At 42.3% G+C, this 16,062-nt stretch overlaps 1 protein-coding gene across 1 annotated transcript in view; it reads left to right on the top strand.

Annotated features, from left to right (window-relative positions):
* LOC140493888 (uncharacterized) overlaps positions 1-14,065 on the top strand; it is a 110,721-nt gene extending 96,656 nt beyond the window's left edge. The window contains exons 26-27 of the mRNA XM_072592883.1: positions 4,238-4,366; positions 9,953-14,065. Of these exons, the coding sequence (XP_072448984.1) occupies positions 4,238-4,366; positions 9,953-9,972 (149 nt within the window). The 3' untranslated portion in view covers positions 9,973-14,065. The remainder of the gene's footprint in view (positions 1-4,237; positions 4,367-9,952) is intronic.
* The last annotated feature ends 1,997 nt before the right edge of the window (positions 14,066-16,062 follow it).

Below are 16,062 nucleotides of genomic sequence, written 5' to 3' on the forward strand. Positions count from 1 at the left end.
GAGGGGATGAAGGTGATAGGTCAGGGAGGAGAGGGTGGAGTGGATAGGTGGAAAAGGAGATAGGCAGGCAGGACAAGTCCGGACAAGTCATGACAGTGCTGAGCTGGAAGTTTGGAACCAGGGTGAAGTGGGGGAAGGGGAAATGAGGAAACTGTTGAAGTCCACATTGATGCCCTGGGGTTGAAGTGTTCCAAGGCGGAAGATGAGGCGTTCTTCCTCCAGGCGTCTGGTGGTGAGGGAGTGGCGGTGAAGGAGGCCCAGGACCTCCATGTCCTTGGCAGAGTGGGAGGGGGAGTTGAAATGTTGGGCCATGGGGCGGTGTGGTTGATTGGTGTGGGTGTCCCGGTGATGTTCCCTAAAGTGCTCTGCTAGGAGGCGCCCAGTCTCCCCAATGTAGAGGAGACCACATCGGGAGCAACGGATACAATAAATGATATTAGTGGATGTGCAAGTAAAACTTTGATGGATGTGGAAGGCTCCTTTAGGGCCTTGGATAGAGGTGAGGGAGGAGGTGTGGGCACAGGTTTTACAGTTCCTGCGGTGACAGGGGAAAGTGCCAGGATGGGAGGGTGGTTTGTAGGGGGGTGTGGACCTGACCAGGTAGTCACGGAGGGAACGGTCTTTGCAGAAGGCAGAAAGGGGTGGGGAGGGAAATATATTCCTGGTGGTGGGGTCTGTTTGGAGGTGGCGGAAATGTCGGCGGATGATTTGGTTTATGCGAAGGTTTGTAGTGTTCCGAGGTGGAAGCACCAGGTTTGCCAACCTCCTGTCTTCCGTCATCTCACCTGTGACTATCGATGATACAAATATCTAAGCAAGGGACCCTGCAATCACTTCCATAGCTTCCCACAGAATTCTCGGGTACACCTGATCAGGCCTTGGGGATTTATTCACCTTTGTGCGTTTTAAGATATCTAGCACCACCTCCTCTGTATTATGGACATTTTTCCAGAATTTTCCCATTCAAGAATAGCCCCATTTTCTCTATCTTTCATATCCTTCTCCACAGTAAAAGACTCATTGAATATCTCGCTCATCTCTTGCAGTTCCAGACATAGCTGGCCTTGCTGATTTTTCAGGGGCCCTGTTCTCTCCCTAGTTACTCTTTTGTCCTTCATATTTTGTAGAATCCCTTTGGATTCTCCTTAACCCGATTTGCCAAAGCTATCTCATGTCCCAGCTTTCCCCTCCATATTTCCTTTCATCAGTTTTCTCTCCTGCCTTTATAATCTTTAAGGGATTTTGTAGATCTCTGCTGTCTATGCTTGACACATGCTTCCTTCTTATTCTTGACCAAAACCACAATTTCTCTCATCATCCAATATTCCCTACACCTACTGGTCTTGCCTTTCACCCGAACAGGAACTGGACTCTCCTACACTACCTATCTTCCTCGCCTACCTTTCTTGGAGGCAACCCATCTACCCGACTGTATCTTCAGTTTTTCTCTCGTCCTCCAGTGGCCATCATTTCATCCCCCAGCTCCGATAAATTCCTCATTGCCTCAAACTGCTGCTCCAACCAATCCATGCAATGCAATAGGACTTGCGACCATGCACACTAACTGCAGACATACTCATCAGTAACATGGAAACTCTCCCTAATCTCCCACATCCGACAGGAAGAGCACATCACTCCACTGAAGGCCATCTGTGCACCTCAACAATTTTCAGACCCAGAAAAATAGCTCAGTCATACTGCTCTAAAAAAAACACTGCTCCAGGATAACCTCTTACCTATTTTCATTATTTTAAAACTTTAATAATATAAAATCAAAACAGAACTCACTCTACTCACTAATGTAGATTTACATAAACAAACAGTAAGGTTACACTTTAAAGAGCCACTTAGCTGCTTCCCTGCTGTGAGCTCCCCCACATAGGGCTCTACCAAATGGGAGTTAGCATGCCAATCTAATTCCCCACCCACTCCCAGTACTGACACTTGAGACCCTTTTAAGCAGATTAGCTACAACTGCTTGACTCCAAATGGCCTTACCTCCATAAGCACTTTGTGAATGATATTATTGACATCATGGTTTTGATGGAATCCCAACTGAGGATGACAACTTCCCGTTGATGAAGCTTCTCAAACTATTGATGTTCTCCACCGCCATCTGGTGGCAGTGTAGTCCTAGTTGTAACTAATTCTGGCAGGTTCACCACTTGTAAATATCTTGTTCCACCCCACTCAATTCTTATTTAAAATCCCCTTTCTATGGTTTCCAATTTTCGAACGTACCATATTTTTCAAGGACATCATGATTATTTTCTTCCCTCAACTTCTCGCTTGAACAACTTCTCATCTTTGGTGATTTGAACTATTATTTCAATTTATTATGGTCTCTCCCTTTTCTGAGTTCACTGCCAATCTATACTCACACTTTCGCCTTCATATAAACTACCCTAACTCACATTCACCCTTACTGTCGCTACTCCCATCTTCTCAGCTGTAAATAATGCCATCACTGATCATTTCATTGTATCACTCAACTCACAATCCCTCTTTCAACCTTACTGTGTCCATCTCAAGTCGCTTGCAGTAGTGTTATCAAATTCCCACTGCTTAGCTTTTGACCATCTATTCATCATGACATTTCTGAACATGCAGATCTTCTCAGCCATACCCACAGCTCGAGGTGAGATGTCTTTGGCTCGATTGAAACCAACCATGCCCCATCTGTAACATGCCTCTTACCTCAGTTTCTTTAATTCGAAGGCCTGATGGACACTTGGTTTAACAATTCACTACCTGGTGTGGTTGGACCATACAGAGCACTAGGTGATCCTGCTTTCTCTTGCACTGTGTAGACTGTATTTTAGGAACACCCTAAAATTCAAAGATAACCTGTGGGTTCCTGTCACTGCAAAATGTCTATTTAAACCACCACCCCCTTCTTCATTTTCACCTCCAGAAACATGTGCAAGACTTTCATAGATATCTTTGGCATGGAAGTTGAGTCACAAGGATTTCCAGTGTGATTGTGACAAGGGTAAACAATCTCTCCTCTTCCCTGATTTGCGGGCTGCCTTTGTCAGGATTGGACACACTATCTCCCTGTGCTCGCTCAACCAACTGTGTGGGACTGAGGTCACTTGGTTTCATTTATATCTGTCCATTTGTAGCTAGAGAGTCACCTACTTCTTCATGCTCCTATACTGTTATCTCTGGAGTTTCCCAAGGATCTATCATTATCCTTCTCCAGTTGTTTTTGTCGATAGCAACTTCATGCAAGAACTACTTTTACCACTTTGTCACATTGATTGGTCAGTACTAGAGGAGCAGAAATTTGCCCCAACGAAATATTGAGAAGGTTTGATTCCCTAGACATCACCTCCATTCCTCTCTCTGGTAACTGTCTCAAGTCGACATCAAGATAAGCTTTCCAAATATGCACTTCATCACCAAGGCTACCAACCTCTATGTCTGAAACATTGTCCAAATCTTTCTCTGTGTCAATTTGTTTGCTACTAAAACACTCATCCATGCTTTTGTCACTCGTAGGGTTGACTATTCTCTTGTACTTTCATCCAGCTTCCCATCTTCCACCCTCTTGAAATGTAAGCTCATACAAAATCTGCACCAGTCCATAACTCATACCAATGTCTGTTTGCCCATTACCCCATTGCTTACTTTTGGCTCCAGGCCTGGTAATTTTCAAACCTGTTTCCACTTCCTCCCATTATGACAATGCACCCTGTATTGTTAACTCTCTCTGTCCGTTTTAGAGCACCACCTTCTATCCATCTTGGAATCTTGCAAAAACCTAGGAAATTGTTCTACCACTGATGGTTGTGCCTTCAGTTGCCTAGATCCTAAGGTCTAATATTTTTGACATATTTCTCTCTGCCTCTACCGAACTCTTAAAATCCTTCTTAACTGCTTCATTTACCAAACTTGTGTGTGATGGACCCTCCAGCAGCAGGTGAAGATGGTGTTGGAGAGCACTGAGCAAGAGAGCTCAGCAGTTTGTTGGGACATCCTCCATCAGCAGGTCATGACAGTGTGGGACATCAGCTGGAGCAGTGAAACAGAGTCTCTCTTGGGGGAAAAACAAGGTGTAAAAAGGGGAACAGATAGCCAAAGGAATACTTCACCCCAATATATCCCACACGTTTCCTTCTATGTAAATGCTGCAAATCCTACCTTGTATATCCTTAACTAAGTTTCATGTGTGTAATTACCTGACACCAGTGTTTACACTGTTGACACTGTTATCTACTTTGCATGAATGTAGAAACACAGGAAATCCGCACAGGCAAAGACAACCATAAGGACGGGACAATGGAGGTCACTGATCACATCAACCAAGATCAGTTGCAAGATGAAAATAAACAGGAAGCTGAAGGTGGAATTAATCCAGAAGGTAATAATCTCAGGATGATTAAAAAAAATTTGTACAATATAATTTGGAGATACAGGACGGGAGTACAGTAGCATGACTCTGCTTAAAACTTTAAAGGAAGGGTAGGCTGGGGTAGATAATTTAGATTCAAATTGTTTTAAATCTATATGGAAAACATCTGAGATCTACTTGAGTATGGTATTTAAGATCTTCATTTTTCCAAGAATATCTGTGATGAATGCAAATTGAAATTCAATGACATTTTCCCTTTGCATTTCCAACAGCTCATTCCACGTCTCCCCCAGATTACTTGCCCAGCACACCTACGCTCATAGACCTATACAGCATGGAAACAGATCCCTTGGTCCAACTCATCCATGCTGACCAGATATCCTGAATTATTCTGGTCCCATTTGCCAGCATTTGGCCCATACCTTCAAAACTCGTCCTATACCCATATACCCATCCAAATATGTTCTAAATGTTGTAATTGTATCAGCCTCTACCACTTCCTGTGACAGCTCATTCCATACACTCACTACCCTCTGTGTGAAAATGTTGAGCCTTAGGTCCCTTTTAAATCTTTCCCCTCTCACCTTAAATCTACACCCTCTACTTTTTGGACTCCCCCCATCCCAGGGAAAAGACATTGTCTACTTCCCCGATCCATGCCCCTCATGATTTTATAAACCTCCAGATGGTCACCTCTCAGCCTCCAACTTTCCAGAGAAAATAACCCCAGCCTATTCAGCCTCTCCCTATAGGTCAAACCCTCCAACCCTGGCAACAACTTTGTAAATCTTTTTTGGACCCTTTCAAGTTTCACAACATCCTTCCTATAATTCTGGAGACCAGAATTGCGTGCAGTATTGCAAAGGTGGCCTAACCAATGTCCTGTTCTGCTGCAACATGACCTCCTAACCCCTATACTCAATGCATTGACCAATAAAGGCAAGCATACCAAATGCCGCCTTCACTGTCCTATCTACCTGTGACTCCAATTTCAAGGAACTATGAACCTGTGACTCCATGGCCTTTTTGTTCAATAATATTCACTAGGCCCTTACTGTTACGTATGTAAGCCCTGCCCTGATTTGCTTTTCCAAAATGCAGCTCCTCATATTTATCAAAATTAAACTCCATCTGCCACTCCTTGGCCCATTGGCCCATCTGATCAAGATCCCGTGATACTCTGAGGTTACCTTCTTCGCTGTCCACTACACCTCCAACTTTGGGTGTCATCTGCAAACTTACTAACTATACCTCCTATTTCACATCCAAATTATTTATATAAATGACGAAAAGTAATGGATCCAGCACTGACCGTTGTGGCACAGCGTTGGTCTCAGACCTTCAGTTTGAAAAGCAACCCTCCACCACTGCCCTCTGTATTCTCCCTTCAAGCCAGTTCTGTATCCAAATGGCTTTTCACCCTACTTTTCATGAAATCTAGCCTTGTGTACCAGTCTACCATGAGGAACCTTGTTGAATGCCTTACTGAAGTCCATATAGATCACATCCACCGCTCTGCCTGCATAAATCCTCTTTGTTGCTTCTTCAAAAAACTCAATCAAATTAGTGAGACACAATTTCGCAGGCATGGCGGCTCAGTGGTTAGCACTGCTGCCTCACAATGCCAGGGACCCAGGTTTGATTTCAGCCTCAGGTGACTCTCTGTGTGGAGTTTGCTCATTTTTCCTGTGTCTGCGTGGGTTTCCCCCAGGTTGCTCTGGTTTCCTCCCACAATCTAAAGGTGTGCAAGCTAGGTGGATTGGCCATGCTAAATTACCTGTGTTGTTTAGGGATGTGTAGGTTAAGTGTGTTAACCTTGGGAAATGCAGGGTTACAAGAATAGGCTAGGAGGATGGGTCTGGGTGGGAAGCTCATCAGAGGGTTGGTGTGGGCTTGTTTCCATGCAATGGGTATTCCATTTAAAAAAAAGCCATCTTGACTATTCCTAATCAGTTCTTGACTTTCCAAATATATGTACATCCTGTCCCTCAAGGTTCTCTCCAACAATTCACCCACCATCAATGTCAGGCTCACTGGTCTATAGTTCCTTGGCTTTTCCTTACCACCTTTCTTAAATAGTGGCACCACATTAGCCAATCTCCACTCTGCTGGCACCTCATCTGTGACTATCGATGATAAAAATATCTCAGCAAGGGGCTCAGTAATATCTTCTTTCGCTTCCCATAGAGTTTTAGGATACACCTGATCAGGTCCCAAGGATTTATCCTGGGTTGAAAATGTGTTGCTGGAAAAGCACAGCAGGTCTTTCCAGCAACACATTTTCAGCTCTGATCTCCAGCATCTGCAGTCCTCACTTTCTCCCAAGGATTTATCCACCTTTATGATTTTTAAGATGTCCAGCACCTCTTCCTCTATGTTATGGACATTTTTCAAGATGTCATTATTTATTTCCCCATGTTCTATGTCTTCCATATACTTTTCCACAATGAACACCGATACAAAATACTCATTTAATATCTCCCACATCTCCTGAGGTTCCACACATTGGCTAATCTTTAACAGGCAGTATTCCTTCCTTAATTGCCTTTTTGTCCTTTATGTATTATAGAATCCCTTTGGATTCTCTTAACCCCATTTGCCAAAGCTCCCTTTTTTGCCCTCCAGATTTCCCAATGAATATAGTCTCAGTCTACTCTATCTTTCATCATAAGCCAACCTTTTCAACTCCAGAATCAACCTAGTGAACCACTTCCATATTCCCAATCATGCCTTGAGTTCATCTACCTTACCTGTTAGGCCTCTGGAATTGAAATAAATGCAGTTTAATTGATCAGTCCAATCTGAGTCTCGGCTTTGTTCCTGCCTGCCCTAACTGTTTAACTTGCTCCTTTTCCCAACTGCACTAGTCTCAGACTGATCTCTTTCCTGATTATCTCCCTGGGTTCCACCCCCACCCCTCCATGCTAGTTTAAATCATCCTGAGCAGCTCTAGCAAATCTCCCCATTAGTATATTAGTCCCCTTCCAATTCAGGTGCTATCCATCCTTCTTATACCAGTCACTTCTTTCCCAGAAGAGATTCCAATGATCGAAAAATGTGAACCCTTCTCCCCTGCACCAGCTCCTCAGCCACGCATTCATTTACTCTGTCCTCATATTTCTATCCTCACTAGTTTGTGACACCGGGAGTAATCCAGATATTACTACCCTCGAGGACCTCCTTTTCAAATTCCTTCCTATCTGCTTATATTCTCTCCTCAGAATTTCATTCTTATCTCTTCATATGTCATTAGTTCTAATGTGTACAATGACCTTTTCTAGTCCCTCTCCCCTTTGAGAATATTCTGCACCCTTTCCGATATATCCTTAATCTGGGCACCAGCGAGGTAGTACATCATCTGATTTCTCACTGTCAGCTGCAGAAATGCCTGTCTGCCTTTGACTAGAGAGTCCCCTATCACAATCACAGTCTCCATACCAGAAACCTGGCTGTTCGTGTTACATTCCCCTGGGAGTCCATCACCCTTACATTTTCCAAACAGCATACTTGTTTGAGATAGGGATAGCCACAGGAGACTTCTGCACTACCTTTCTCCCTATCCTATCTTTCCTGGAGGTAAGCCATCTTCCTGACTGTATCTTCAGTTTATCTCCCTTCTTGCAACTGCCATCCATCACCCCTCCTAAATCCTGTAAACTCTTCATTACCGCTTCAGCCAGTCCATATCATCCAGTAGGATTTGCAACCAAACACACTTGCTGTAGACATAATCATCAGTAAGATGGAAATTCTCCCTAATCTCCCACATGCAATAGAAAGAGCACATCACTCTACTAAAGGCCATTTTTGCATCTTAACAATCTTCATACACAAAAAAATAGCATAGTCTTGCTGTGCTAAAAAACACTGCTCCAGACTAACTTAGTATCTATGTTTTTATATTTTTTAAAGTTTAAAAGACAGATCTCAATAAAAACATATAATCAAAAAAGAACCCATTTTACTCACTATTGTAAATTTACAAAATAAAAAGTAAGGTTATACATTAAAACTAGATATTTAACTGCTCTCCTGCTGTGAGCTCCCCCACACAAGTTTCTCCAAGGTCAGCTGTGAATCTTGCTATTTGTTCATTTTTCTTAGAACCAATTCTGATGTCCAGAGATACTTAAAATCAAACAGCCGAGGCAGTCAGCTGGAAAATTCACTGCTGAATCAGACAGCAGTGCAGGTTTATTTTTCCATTTCATTCACTTCACTGTGGTCACAACCTATGTCTCTCTTCCTTCTTTTTAAAGTGCTATTGTTTAGATCTTTTTTCCCAAAGTTCCAAAAAAATGCAACAACTTATAAAACAGCAATTACATAAATTACATATATTTATTGCTCTAAAAATTTCTTGCCCCTTATAGAGACAATTTCAGTGCTTTCCTTTGACATTCAATGGCATTCCCATTGCTGAATTCCCTAATTGTGGTTCTGCTATCATCCAGAAACTTGGTTGAATGAACAGGTTAGAGGCTGAATACTTGTTATCAGTTAACTATGAAAGAGACCTAAGGGGCAACTTTTTCACACAGAGGGTGCTACGGGTATGAAATAAGCTGCCAGAGGAAGTGGTGGAGGCTGGTACAATTGCAACATTTAAGAGGCATTTGGATGGGTATATGAATAGGAAGGGTTTGGAGGGATAAGGGCCGGGTGCTGGCAGGTGGGACTAGATTGGATTGGGATATCTGGTTGGCATGGACAGGTTGGACTGAAAGGTCTGTTTCCATGCTGTACATCTCTATGATTCTATAACTCACATGCTAACTCCCCAGACCCTTTCTACTATCTACAAGATGGAATTATGACTACAATAGAATACTCCCTGCAGGCCTGAACCAGTGCAGTTCCAACTACGTTGACAATTCAATGGCATCCACAACAAAGCAACTGCTTGATTTCCACCTTAGTTTATCCACCATCTTAAACATTCACACCCACTTTTCGTGCGTATTGGCAGCACTGTGTACTATCTAAAAGATGTGCTATGGTGGTTCACTGAGATTCCTTCAGCTTCTTCCAAACCATTACTTCAAAGCACAACAACAGCAGATTTGGGGGAACACTGTCATGCAAGTTTCCCTTCAAGTTAACATCATCCTGACTTGGAACCACAACTACAATTCTTTAACCAGCTGTAAATTCTGGAGCTCTGGAGAGTGTGACAGTACTCTTGCTATACTTATATCAAAGTGACTACAGCTGTTTTGGGAAGTTAGCTCCCCATTGCTGAGGACAAGTAGAAATTGGCAATAGATACTGGCCATCCACATCCCATGCGCAAATAAACAAAAACAAATTATGGAATTTCATTCTTTTAAATTGTTATTACATCTCTATTACTTACTGAATGTTTTTTCATGTCCTACAATGTAACACATATACTGCCATGAGTGCGGAGTTTGTTAACATGCACAGATGGTGCTGACAGCAAGCCTTCCTGCTTAGACTAACTTTATGAGGATAATTGGCTGGAAAATTACTCAGAATTAACTCCCCAATTTATTACTGGAAAATGTGGTATTTTTTAGATGATAGAATTGAATCATTGGATTACAATAATTGAATTCAGTTTTCTTTCCATAGAGAGTCCAAGTCATTTGTGAAGCGTCAAGTATAAGGACACTTGCTGCGACATTTCAGCCACATCAAGATATTCTTCGGCTGTAAAATCATGTTGAGCTCACGGATGTGAAGAGACTTCAAACTGCACCAGATGAGTCATGCTATCCTTCTGCTGCTACTGAAGAAACTTCAGATGGATCTTCATTGGCAGAAGTTACTGGCCATATTGAAGAACTTATTTTGATTAATTTATAATTACCTGTTTTGTGTTAACGCTCCTCTCTCTGGTAGAAAGTTTTGATTGTTTGATGTAAGTCACCACAGATACTCCAAGGAGGATAAATTGATTGTCAGGAGCAATGATAAAGGAAACAGTGCCAATCAATTACTTTTCTGTAATGGCAGGGTAATCAGGTCAGTCACATCCCTGGGCAGCAACATTACAGTTATAGAGCAGAATTTCACAGGAATGAGAAAGGGGACATATCGTTCGCCCAACAACCCTCACCCCTCCACCAACAGAATAGATTTGATCCTAATCAGCCATCACCTTTAGGTCAGTGGTACCCCACTCCTCCATCACCAGCACAAACGTCATTGCACCTAGCCCTGTGAGGTAAGATTTGTACCTCTGTCCTTCAGTGAGAGGAGTTCCTGTCTATGCGAACTGCTGTCCAATCTACAGGGGTTGTTGAAACAATTCTGAGTTTCAAAGTGGATTATTTAAAGTTTAATGTGTTCTAAATATTCTTTGTATTGAACAGAACTATAGACTGTATGCTGCTCAGAATTAGGCCATTTCACCTATCATCTCTTCAGATACTGATTGCATTCACCTTGACAATCTTAGTTGACCCTGCTTCCACCCCAAGTCTCAGGCCATGTAATCCAGGTCAAAACACTTATTGCAGGAAAATCTTTTCCAGTGTCGCCATTCTTTTGCCAAAGGTTTGCTGTCAGATTCATGATGCAGAGCAGAAATTTCCCTCACATGAATGTAGGTTTTGGAAAAAGCAATGCCATTGGCCAGAATCATAGCCGGAGCAATATGGGTTCCAGTGAGACGTGTGGCAGAATTGGACAGTGAGACCCAGCTTAATTGTGGGAACACTCCTTGTTGCCTTTTACATTTGTCACAAGAGATGCGGTATGTTTCTCACTGAGTGGTGCTGACATGTCAATTAAGAGGACAATTTATTGTTAAACACCTTGTTGATGACCCAAATTGTCTCATTAATATTCAGATTCCTGTCTTACCAAACTCAACAAACAAGCTAGACATCAAGAAAACTTGACATGGACACCAGAGTAGATGCCAGGCAGCTCGCTACTTACTCCAAATAACCTCCATGTTACTTCCACCTGTACTGCAGCTCAGTTCTTTACACACCTGTCACCACAGCCCTCAGCCATGGACATTGGCATTTGGCATGTGTCAAATCCACATGACCATCTTTCAATATATTTGTAAGCTGCTTAGGAAGCATACGACCGACTCTCATTGCAGGGGCACACTGGCATCAAGCATTGAAAAGGGACTGCAAAACTATGTACCCACAGCCAGGCACCCAAATTATAGATTGAACCTGGCTGCGTCTCTGGGCTGTTCACTTGCTGTATTAGCACTCATTCAGTCTCACCCACATACTCATGCTGTCCATCCCTAGCATTGCCTTGCTATGCCACGCCTGTTAGTACATTGACACTTCAACGTGAGCCAAAGGCTATCAGTATTGCTATATTAAAGTCTCTTTAATGCAGACACACAGACAGATTGCTTGTCATGACCAGATGGAGCCCAGCTTGCTTTCTATTCTCTAGATGTGAAATGCTATTAGAAAATGACTAGGTGGGCAGAGTAATTATCAGTTTGACAGATGAAAGTGCTCACATTCAGATTCGTCCAATTGTTTGCCTGGATGTGATGTTTCTCTACTGGACAGTGACAGGTTGTGGGTTTCCAGTGGGCATTGAGAACAGGGTACTTAGAATGTAACAATGGAGAGCAGTGTGGTGATTAAACAGTGACTAGGGTGAAAGAATGGGGTGGCATTTGTAAGGGAGTATCAGCCTTGCTGCTATCTGCCATGGGCATTGTGCCTTTGTGGTTATTGTGCCATGATTATACCAATGAAGAACAACACTGGATTGCCAACAATTGTTCAGGTGAACGATGGTGCAGGTGCATGGGATGGGTAAGGGTGTAAATTCATCGGTTGTCTTTGAGCAGATATCTACCATGGCAATTTGTTCTGGGAACGGCATGTGGTAAGATAGGGCAATACCAGATGCTGCCAGACCTGTTGAGATATTGAGGTAGGTTTGGTAAGATGCGGTGGGAAATCTTGCTAGGTTTTGCAGCAAAATCTTTCCGTGAACATGACACAGCTAAAAACATGTAAGACTCGTCCCATTGTTGATCTTCCCTGCCATAAAATCCATTCCCTAGCCACTGATCACATCTCTTTCCCTGTCAACTGTCTGAGACTGACTCGGGTCTTTTACAACCTTAGTCTCATATTTAATTGTGAGATGAGCATCCAATCTCATATCACATCTTTATGAAGACTTTCTATTTCTACCTCAATAACGTCTTCTGACTAACCTGTAACTCAGTTGATCTGCCACTGAAACTCTTATCAATGTCTTTATTATCTGCAGATATGCCTATTATTTGAAAGTCCTTGTCAACATCCGAGACATCTAACTCTGTTACCTGCACCATAACATGTTCCAAATCCTTTTCACCCACCTCCACCGCACTCACTAAAATTCAGTCAGTCATAGCAATGTACAGCACGGAAACAGACCCTTCAGTCCAACTCATTCATACTGACCAGATATCCCAATCCAATCTAGTCCCAGCTGCCAGCACCCGGCCCATATCCCTCTAAATCCTTCCTATTCATATATCCATCCAGACACCTTTAAATGTTGCAATTGTACTAGCTTCCACCACTTCCTTTGATAGACCATTCCACACACGCACCATCCTCTGCGTGAAAATGTTGCCCCTTACGTCTCTTTTATATCTTTTCCTTCTCACCTTAAACCTACGCCCTCTAGTTCTGGACTTCCCCACCTCAGGGAAAAGACCTAGTCTATTTACTCAATCCATGTTCTCAAATTCTTATTCTTCATTTTTAAATCCTTGCATGGTCTTAAAACATCTTACTGTTTGAATCTGCTCCAACCACACAACTTCCTATTAAATCTTAACACCATTAATTCTTTGCTCTTGAGCATCTTTTAATCTTTCTACCATAAAACTGAAGTGGGAGATGGCATGGAGCAGGGTGACACCAGGCACACGGATACACAAGATGGCAACTGAGCCATAAGTTGGCCACTTGACACAACAGATGGCCGCTGGACCACCTTATGGAGAGAGACAGCAGAGCAAACACAGACATGCCTGGGGCCACAAGAATGCCAGCACAATGCACTCACAACCCAGTTGATTAGTTTAAGGTAGGGGAGAGAGAATACACATCAGTAGCATACACTGCCCGCTGAAGTGTCTTGGTCCAGCCAACACTCTAAAAGAAATGTTAACAGTTTGATATGGATTCAATATAGAGTGATAATAGACAGGACTGCCGTAATCATCCTTCTCAGGAAGAGCGATTAGCGCCCATTATTATAGCAATAGACTTCCGCGCAGACATTGAAACTGACAATACCTACGCTGAAACTGACAACGACTGCGCTGAAATTAACAAAGGCTGCGCTGGAACTGACAATGACTGCACCAGAACTATTAACGATTCTGCAATGTTTACAATAAACCATGTTATGGAGACAATAACTTCATCACTGACCTATTATATCATAAAATGTATAAAAGTATTTTGACATGTGCTCTGGGGGAAGAGAAGGATCACAGTTGACTATTGTGCTGTTAGTGTCTTTCTCTCCCTGGAGCTCCAGTATTTCCTTGTACAATAAACTCTATCGTTGAGTTCCTCCCAGTATTTCCAGTCAGTGAAAAGAATAAAATAATAATTGAATCTCTCAAAAAATTGAGAGGCAGTTTTGAACCAGTGATAAATAGGAACAACACCAAAGATTAGTGTAAGCATACGACATAAGGCAAGCCTATCAATTTCATACAATCTATTGCATTTTAGTACATACATGCTTCAATATTTCTAAGAATTTGTAAAAAATAAACTTTGAAAGTGTATTTCAGAATAATATTGATCTCCTGAAATATGTTTTAGAACATAGAACATAGAAGAATACAGCGCAGTACAGGCCCTTCGGCCCTCGATGTTGCGCCGATCAAAGCCCACCTAACCTACACTAACCCACTATCCTCCATATACCTATCCAATGCCCGCTTAAATACCCATAAAGAGGGAGAGTCCACTACTGCTACTGGCAGGGCATTCCATGAACTTACGACTCGCTGAGTGAAGAACCTACCCCTAACATCAGTCCTATATCTACCCCCCCTTAATTTAAAGCTATGCCCCCTTGTAATAGCTGACTCCATACGTGGAAAAAGGTTCTCACTGTCAACCCTATCTAACCCCCTAATCATCTTGTACACCTCTATCAAATCACCCCTAAACCTTCTTTTCTCCAATGAAAACAACCCCAAGTGCCTCAGCCTTTCCTCATAGGATCTTCCTACCATACCAGGCAACATCCTGGTAAACTTCCTCTGCACCCGTTCCAGTGCCTCCACATCCTTCCTATAGTATGGCGACCAAAACTGCACACAATATTCCAGATGCGGCCGCACCAGAGTCTTATACAACTGCAGCATGACCTCAGGACTCCGGAACTCAATTCCTCTACCAATAAAAGCCAGTATGCCATATGCCTTCTTCACTGCACTATTTACCTGGTTTTATATCTTTTAAGTTCCTTACAAGGGGTTTAACTTGAAGATCTTAACTTTACAAGAGACTACAACCAGATTTAATATTTATGCCTGAATTTGTGACCTTACCAGCAACATTTGGATTCTACAGTTTGAGTTTGCTGCGGACCTAATGCTTAATGTGTAAAATATCCTCTTGACCAGAAAGCTAATATGATCACAAAAATGGATCATTATCCAGAATTAGTGGCTGACATTTCAGACATTTAAGTACAAAATGTAAAAGAAAGACAAACATATCAAAAGATAGCTATGGATGTAATTTCATTGGCTGTCTAAATTTCCACTGTGGATTACACGCTGCTACCTAAGAACAAATAGAAGTAGAAGCTGAAGGATATGACATGTTGTCTCTGCTCTGCAATTTTATGGATGAATGGCTGTGTCAATTCAGCACAGAAATGTTTATCATTCCAAGGGTCAGTGATCTGTTTTAAGACTGAAGTAAGACAGAAGTGAACTGACATTAAAATTTATCTCATTAAGCACTTGGGAATGATTCAAACATTTTGAACTACAGATGTGACGGGTTCTGTGAAATGCTTGTTTTAAACATTGCCTGAGAAACAGTCCAATAGAAGCTAATGGGACTATCACATCTTGTGTCAAGCTTATATTTTTCATGTCATAATGCCAGCAGGAATGGCCAGTACCTCACATCCTGCTAATGACTTGTTTACCCTAACTATTTGGGCTTGTGTTCTAAAGGTCAGTTCTTTGCAGTTACTAATGTAGCACAACCGGCACCAGAGTGTTGCAGCTTCTCATATCTGCCAGGATTTTATTGAAAGCATGAAAGGTATTGTAACAATCAGCAGCTTACATACCATCAGTTCACTGAACTTTCACCAAACATCTCTGAGCTTTTCAGCCTTATGTCCTTGTTTAAGACAAGGAGTGATGCTGAACAAAGAAACCTTGGAGTGCAGGTTCATTGTTCTTTAAAGTGGAATCGCAAGTAGATTGGATAGTGATGAAGGCGTTTGGTATGCCTGCCTTTATTGGTCAGTGCATTGTGTATAGGAGTTGGGAGGTCATGTTGTGGTTGTACATGACATTTGTCAGGCCACTGTAAGAATACTGTGTGCAATTCAAGTGTTCCTGCTATCGGAAGGATGTTGTGAAACTTGAAAAGGTTCAGAAAGGATTCCTGAGGATGTTGCCACTGTTTGATTGTTTGAGCTATACAGAGAGACTGAATAGGTGGGGCTATTTTCTCTGGAGCATTTGTGGCTGACGG

The sequence above is a fragment of the Chiloscyllium punctatum genome, chromosome 22 (genome assembly GCF_047496795.1).
Source record: "Chiloscyllium punctatum isolate Juve2018m chromosome 22, sChiPun1.3, whole genome shotgun sequence".
Lineage (NCBI taxonomy): Eukaryota > Metazoa > Chordata > Chondrichthyes > Orectolobiformes > Hemiscylliidae > Chiloscyllium > Chiloscyllium punctatum.